The 7,500-nt window shown below is 40.5% G+C and overlaps 1 protein-coding gene and 1 long non-coding RNA gene across 3 annotated transcripts in view; one reads left to right on the top strand and one right to left on the bottom strand.

Moving 5' to 3' along the window:
• The window catches only part of LOC136354744 (uncharacterized), a 1,460-nt gene extending 99 nt beyond the window's left edge, over nucleotides 1-1,361 (bottom strand). The window contains exons 1-3 of one of the 2 annotated variants that reach the window (XR_010738500.1): nucleotides 1,224-1,361; nucleotides 1,041-1,117; nucleotides 1-210 (exon numbers count right to left, since the gene is read on the bottom strand). The exon at nucleotides 1-210 is cut by the window's left edge and continues 99 nt beyond it. This is a non-coding gene — a long non-coding RNA (uncharacterized lncRNA). Of the gene's footprint in view, nucleotides 211-1,040; nucleotides 1,183-1,223 lie in introns of those variants that run through there. The other variant, XR_010738499.1, reaches the window with a different exon arrangement.
• The window catches only part of LOC136354743 (ABC transporter G family member 41-like), an 11,551-nt gene extending 9,925 nt beyond the window's left edge, over nucleotides 1-1,626 (top strand). Inside the window, exons 19-22 of the mRNA XM_066306380.1 lie at nucleotides 64-297; nucleotides 428-599; nucleotides 871-1,125; nucleotides 1,217-1,626. Coding sequence (XP_066162477.1) covers nucleotides 64-297; nucleotides 428-599; nucleotides 871-1,125; nucleotides 1,217-1,486 — 931 coding nt within the window. The 3' untranslated portion in view covers nucleotides 1,487-1,626. The remainder of the gene's footprint in view (nucleotides 1-63; nucleotides 298-427; nucleotides 600-870; nucleotides 1,126-1,216) is intronic.
• The last annotated feature ends 5,874 nt before the right edge of the window (nucleotides 1,627-7,500 follow it).

Genomic DNA, 7,500 nt, shown 5'->3' with positions numbered 1-7,500 from the left:
ATATGTAATAATAACATTTTTTGTGCAATGTTGATAGTAATAATAAGTAATTGGTGATTGAAGGGACAAGGACACTCTAGTGAAGTGCTTGAGCAAACCACCTGTTGGCACGAGCGATCTCCATTTCCAAACACGGTTTCCACAGAAGTTTGGGGAACAATTGAAAGCCTGTCTCTGGAAGCAATGTTTATCATATTGGAGAAGCCCTTCCTACAATATGGTGCGAATTTTATTCACGACAATCTCCTGCATCATCTTCGGTGCATTGTTTTGGCAGAAGGGCGACATCAAGAACATGTATGTATTGAAAACCGTTATTGTGTCCATCATTAAAAAAATACTTGTAGAGAATGTATATGCATATACATATGGATGAAGTGATTTATGTTGATCATGGTTTCCATTTCTTTTGCTTCATTGGTGGCAGAAACGACCAACAAGGTATATTCACTATAATGGGATGCATGTATGGAGCCACTGTCTTTGCTGGCATCAATAACTGTCAATTGGTGATGCCCTTTGTCTCCATTGAGCGTTCTGTTGTGTATAGGGAGAGGTTTGCTGGAATGTACTCCCTTTGGGCGTACTCCTTAGCACAGGTATCTCAAATCCTCAACTATATATGTAAAGGACCTAATTGTACTACTTCCGCTGTTTCACACTACAAGACGTTTTAGGTTTTGAATAGATTCATGCATAGATCCATGTATGTGCTCATACATATGTCTAAATTCATATGGATGTTAATGAATCTAGATGAGATATGAAGAGGCCAAAACGTCTTATAACGTGGAACAGAGGAAACACTATTTAGGCTTAGTATGAATCTGTATTTGCGTTTCATATTGCATCTTTGGGTTCCTGGAGTAGGTTGCTATGGAGATCCCCTACGTGATGGTGCAGATAGTATTATTCATGTTCATTGCTTACCCGATGATAGGGTATGCATGGACACCAGTCAAGTTCTTTTGGTTCGTGTACACCATGATCTGTACACTGCTCTACTTCCTCTACATAGGAATGATGATAGTGTCGCTTACCCCCAACATCCAAGTGGCATCCATATTAGCATCCATGTTCTACACCGTGCAAAACCTCATGTCTGGTTTTATCGTGCCTGCACCAGTAAGCAACTATTCATCTCACCTAATTATTGCTTCATAATGTAAGTATGTATTTACGAAATACATAAATATATGGTTGATTGATATGGCAGCAAATACCGAGATGGTGGATATGGTTGTATTACGCATCCCCCTTGTCATGGACACTCAATGTTTTCTTCACCACACAGTTCGGGGATGAGCATGAGAAGGAGATTATCGTATTCGGAGAGACAAAATCTATTGCTACCTTCATCAATGACTACTTTAGTTTCCGTCGTGACCTACTGCCATTGGCAGCCATCATGTTGGCCATGTTCCCGGCTATGTTTGCCATCCTGTTTAGTCTGAGCATATCTAAGCTGAACTTCCAAAGAAGGTAGAAAGTAACTGGCATCGAACATGCTTCTTTCCATTTCACATATATGCTTACTCAAAAATTATGTATGAAACTTTGGATCCAATCATCAAGTGAGAAAAAGGAACATGAAAGTTCAAAATATGTAGATATTGGTTGACAAAAGTGTATCGAGAATTACTTTATTTTTTTAAAAAAGTATGTGCTCCCTCGAATTGTGCCGCAAATATAACAACATAATATCTGATTTTTACCACTGAACTATACTCTCTCCATCCCATTTTAAGTGCAGTTGTAAGTCTCTGTATCCAACGTTTGACTGTCCATCTTATTTGAAAAAATTATGAAAGAATAAAAAAAATAAGTCACTCGTAAATTATTATTCATGTTTTATCATCCAATAACAATAAAAATACTAATCGTAAAAAAAATTCAAATAAGATAGACGGTTCAAACGTTAGACACAAAAATCCACAACTGCACTTAAAATGGAACGGACTGAGTACATACTACCAATATACTTCATTATCACCCTAACCAGCCTAGCCCCATCCTTAACCTAGTCCGAGGAGGCAAACAAGGCTGTTAACAATCTTCTTAATACTTATGCCAAGGTTAAAAGTTACATATTTTGGGATGGAGAAGAATAGTATAAATTTTATTTGTTATTAGTGGGCCCATAAAATTAGTACAGGTGCATGTACATAATTCGAAGACTAGCACATTATTTTTTTTATTCTGGATTTTCGTTTACACGTTTACCAAACTCCTAAACAGTATTTTCTATGCAAACATATTCTATATAAAATTATATTGAAATACTTTTCTAAAGCAACTTTTCAACTTCGTAATAGTTAATTCTGTTAAATAGCTAAAAAAGATTCAAATAAACCATCAATCCATGAACTTAGGCCATCTCAAACAGGTCCTAAGTATAACTAGATCTTACAGTTAGGGGTTTAGGGTTTAGGGTTCATCGGTCTTTTGAAAATTCGGTCTTTAGAATATCAAGACCGATCGGTCTTAAAAAAACTCAAGACCGAGTACTTCGGTCTTTGGTCTCGGCCATAGACCGAACTAACCGTAACAGAAGTTCTAACAGCCAAAATATGACAAGTAATCGGTACAAGATCAATGAGTCAAAGAAAACACATAGATGACACACTACAATTTGATGCCACTAGCAAATCGAGCACAATTCTAAAGAAAAAGAAAAAAAAAGCAGATCGATGGGATTCTGAAGAAAAAGAAAAGAAAAAGCAAATTGATACTCCCCATCGATCTCTGCTATCACTTTTTCCATATGGCTCCAGGGACCAAGATCCCATCCATCCCATCGCCTCCTGCCATTGTTGTTACTGTGGCTCCCATCTTTTTGCTCATGGCCGACGTCCTCCGTCGCCGAGGTCTCCAGCTCCCGCACACGGCTTCCTCGAGGTGTGGCTGGCCGGCATGCGCCAGAGGGCGCCAAGACACGCGGTGGCGGCAGGGGTTGTTGGTTTTGGGGTGAGAGGCGAGATGCGGCGGCGGCAGGGGCAGCACATCGCAGTCGCGGGTCGTTGCGGCGCCGCACGGTGGGGAAATTTGCGGTCTTCGGAGATGCGGATAAGGTGGGGATTGGGGATGAAAAGATCGTGTGGTGGTGCAGCAGGGAGTTGGTTTCCTCCGGATGAGATTTTATTGGGCTTAGTGGGCTGTGATATCATCTGTATTATTGGGCCAATGATATATTTTGGTCAATTCGGTTAAGGGCAAAGACCGAATTAACCGATCTAAATTCGGTTAGTTGAAAATGCAGACCGAATTTTTCGGTCTCGGTCTAGGTCATTTCGGTTTGGTTTTTGGGTTCGGTCTTTTTCTGCCCACCCCTACTTACAGTTTACCTCATGAAATGAACAGGAATATATGGATGTGGCTCCATAAACATCAAATAAAATGAGAATGTATTGAGCACTTGCTGTTATTAAAAACAACTCTCGATCAATAATACTAGTACTATACTTCGTAAGTCAGTGCATTTTTAAATCAGTACAGACATGTATGCTGAGTTATGGCTAATCATTACTTTAAAAAAATTACGAACACATCTTATGTTCAATGCCGCAATGGCTATGGTTCATCTTAAGGACCTTAAGTTATTTTTTTACAACATTATGGTTGTCCTTATCTCTCAACTCGTCTCTCTTTCTCACCTCATCTCTTCCTTGCGCGCTCGACGGTGGTCCAGGTGGGTCGGCGGCTGGTAGCCGACAACGGGCTCAAGAGCGTCGGTGATGCGGGATTCGTCGGTGTGACCTCAAGTGGGCAGCGGCGGGCTTGCTTGGTAGTGGTAGTGGTAGGTACGGGAGCATCGGAAATGCGTGGATCCACCGACGGGGACCTCAGTGATGGCGGATCCACCAGTGGTGACCTCGACGGCGATGGATCTGGCGCTCGATTTTTTGGTGGTGGGGTGGGGTGGCTAGGGTTTCAGGATTATAGGGTTTTGTAATTTTTATAATTTTCAACATTTCTTTTGTAGACGAGTGGCATAACGTGCCCGTCTGTGAAAATCCCCTTTTTGCACGCGGTTGCCATGCGCGTCAGAAAAATTTCTATTTTCGTAGACATTTGGGCACAAGCGGCTGTTTTATCTGTTTATGAAATGGGTTATAGTCAGGGCTATCTCAAGGAATTTGAGGCCCCGGAACGAAATGTAAATCAGGGCCCTAAATTTTGAAAAATTCATAGATATAATATAAATAAGCATATTTTATGTCAACTATATAACTTTAATGTTTTATTTCATACAACATTTAAAAATACATCAAATAAATATTAATACTAGAATAACAGAGAGTAAAGGTAGTACGGACCTATTGTTATACTGAAAAGCATCATCCGTATAGTGTTTTTAAATGAAATCTTTGATTATATGTTCATAATTAATATTGTCCAAGACATCATTTTCAGCACCCAAATTATCCTTCTTATTTCTAGAAGACATGCGGGGGCCTCGTCACCGGATGGAGCAGCCATTTCATGGCCGCTACACCAGTCGTCACGGAGGAAGGAGAAGCGGGAAGGTGGTAGATCGAAGTCCCGAAAACCATCGACGGGCTGTAGCGGCAACGACGACCACCAGATCTGGTCGGTGATCCTCCAAACGACGACCGATAGTGAAGTCGTGGTGGATCCAGAGGCTACCGCTGTTGCTTTGTATTACAACTTAGCTCTACTGCTTCTCTGAAATCTTGCACAACCTTTTTTGTTCCTTTCCTTGTCTCGATTCAGTTTCAGACTCTCGCTTGTCTGAACGGTTGAAGGATCTTGTATTCTCAGTTCAAATGGCCATTTCAACTGAGAATTTTTGTTTCATTTTGCTGGCAGAAATTATTTGGTTGTCTGTTCCAGTCCTTGTGGTTTTCTATTCCTTGTACATCGACTGAGAATTTGGGTTTGTTAATCATTGCTAATGCAGTTGCCCCAAACTCGTCTCCCATGTGTTGCCGAGCGAGTTCTGAAACGTCCGATGCAAAAAAATCATGCTCCTAATGATATAACTTGTTGAATGGAGATATGGCATATCATTCTGTAAAATGCCATTATGGACTGTGTAACGAAGATACAATTTTTTTCGCGAAAAATTTCAGCATCAAACCACATGCTTTAGCTAATGAAATGAGGAAGAAATACTTGAGCATCTCTACTCATATAATCAGCACTCCCTTCGAATCAATGCTGTTTTGGAAAACATCTCTCCAGTTCAACCTCTACCCGTTAAATATGTGATCCGAATTTCGGATTAGTTTCCTAATAAAACTTGACTATTAGGATTAATTTTTATCCACTAGGACTCCTAAATTTCTCCTATATATATTCCTTATAAGCCGCACTGGGAGGGTGTGACAGACCAATGTATCCCCTGCGTTTGTATCCAATTCCTCTATAGTGATCATTGTCGGTAGGCGTCCGTGGTTTTTTTTTCGTAAGGGTTTTCCACGTAAAATTCGTGTCTCTATTGTGTATCTATTTTTATAACAAATAATATCAGAGGAGATCGATCTATAGTCCCAGCCACCGGCGTGATTTCCTGATCGAAGATCGATCTGATCGGCGGCGGCGCGCGTCGGTCGTTCTGGTCGATTTCTGTTTTTCGGCGAGAGTTGATTAGCAAATCAAAGCGGAGTCGATCCTCCACTCCGAGTCGGCGTGACAGCCTGACAGGCGTCGTGAGAAAGAAGCAGCAGGAGGTCATCTAATCTAATCACGCACGCGCATCAAGGTTTGCAAATCAGCCACTAGGAGCCCAACCTCTCCTCTCCTGTTCATGTGAATTGGATTTCACGTTGATTTTTGCTGCGTGCACACGCCCTTCGCACCAGGGAATCAAATCAATTAATTGCTGCGTTTTCGGGCCTGTTGAGGTGAATTCAGTTTCACATTGGAATTTTTGCTCGGTGCACACGATCTTCGTTTTATACACCCAGAGTGTTTCACATTTCTGCTAGGGTTTGACAAATTGTACCAGCAGATTCAGGATTTTATTTCCAAGACAAGTTTGAAGTTTGGTTTTGCAGCGGGGTATTTACCTAGGAGGAGAAGTATGCTAGAAAAAAAAGAGAAGCACATTCAAGTCGTCGAGAGGGAGCCTCGCTCCTATCTAGATCACAAGGTGATCAAAATTTTCGGCGAATTTTGCTACCATTGTACCCAACATATCAGGAGGTTATCAGGGGATCTAAGTATTTCGTTTTGTGCACAAGAGTTTCGTGTTTCTGCTAGGATTCCAGAAATTAATGCCGGCAGATTCAGGATTTTATTCCCATGGCGAATTTAAAGTTTGTGCATCAATTTCGCGTCTCTGCTAGGTTCACACCAGTTTATACTAGCAGATTCAGGATTTATTCCTAATGGCGAGTTTGAAGTATGGTCTACCTCTTCTGTATCAAGGGTGTTATGGATTTTAGTCCAAGTGACTATTTGGCCCACATTGATTTTATCATCACGAGGTTGTTTAGAGATTGAAGATTTTTATGCTACGAGGGAAATTCGTCTCAAGGTGGAGATTGTTAAATATGTGATCCGAATTTTGGACCCACGATATATTTGGATTAGTTTCGTAATAGAACTTGATTATTAGAATTAGTTTTCTAGTATGACTCTAAGTTTTTTTTATCTACTAGGACTCCTAGATTTCTCCTATATATATATATATATATATATAGATTTCTCCTATATATATACTGATTCTAATGCGCTGTAGGCATTTGCCACATAAATTACAGATATCATCCCATAACTAGAAAAAATGGCTGACAACCGTCTAAGCTCCGATACATATCTTGGGCACGAATGCGTTTACATGTACAGCACAATATTTTCCTCGCATGGTACTTGTTGGATCACATACTAGATATATTTCCCCTGTACTACTACATAGATGCAACTTGATGACAGCAGCCTGAAGAACTGCATGTGCAATAGGAGCAACCGAATTACGAGAGGCAGCTGTGGCTTCACCATCCTCTGCAAAAAGGGGAAAAAGAAAGAGTATTAGAGGTCAGTGATTTTTGTATTGCAATCAAAATCAAATGACTAGAATCAAAAAGATATCTAGTATTGCAATCAAAAAGATTTTTGTATTAGAGGTCGAGATTTTTGTATTGCTCCGATACATATCTTTTTAGGGTTTAGGGTTTAGGGTTTAGGGTTTAGGGTTAGGGTTTAGGGTTTAGGGTTTAGGGTTTAGGGTTTTAGGGTTTTAGGGTTTTAGGGTTTAGGGTTTAGGGTTAGATTTTAGGGTTTAGGGTTTAGGGTTTAGGGTTTAGGGTTTAGGGTTTAGGGTTTAGGGTTTAGGGTTTAGGGTTTAGGGTTTAGGGTTTAGGGTTTAGGGTTTAGGGTTTAGGGTTTAGGGTTTAGGGTTAGGGTTTAGGGTTTAGGGTTTAGGGTTTAGGGTTTAGGGTTTAGGGTTTAGGGTTTAGGGTTTAGGGTTTAGGGTTTAGGGTTTAGGGTTTAGGGTTTAGGGTTTAGGGTTTAGGGTTTAGGGTTTAGGGTTTA

The sequence above is a fragment of the Oryza sativa genome, chromosome 12 (assembly GCF_034140825.1).
Source record: "Oryza sativa Japonica Group chromosome 12, ASM3414082v1".
Lineage (NCBI taxonomy): Eukaryota > Viridiplantae > Streptophyta > Magnoliopsida > Poales > Poaceae > Oryza > Oryza sativa.
This window is presented reverse-complemented; position numbering and strand designations above follow the sequence as displayed.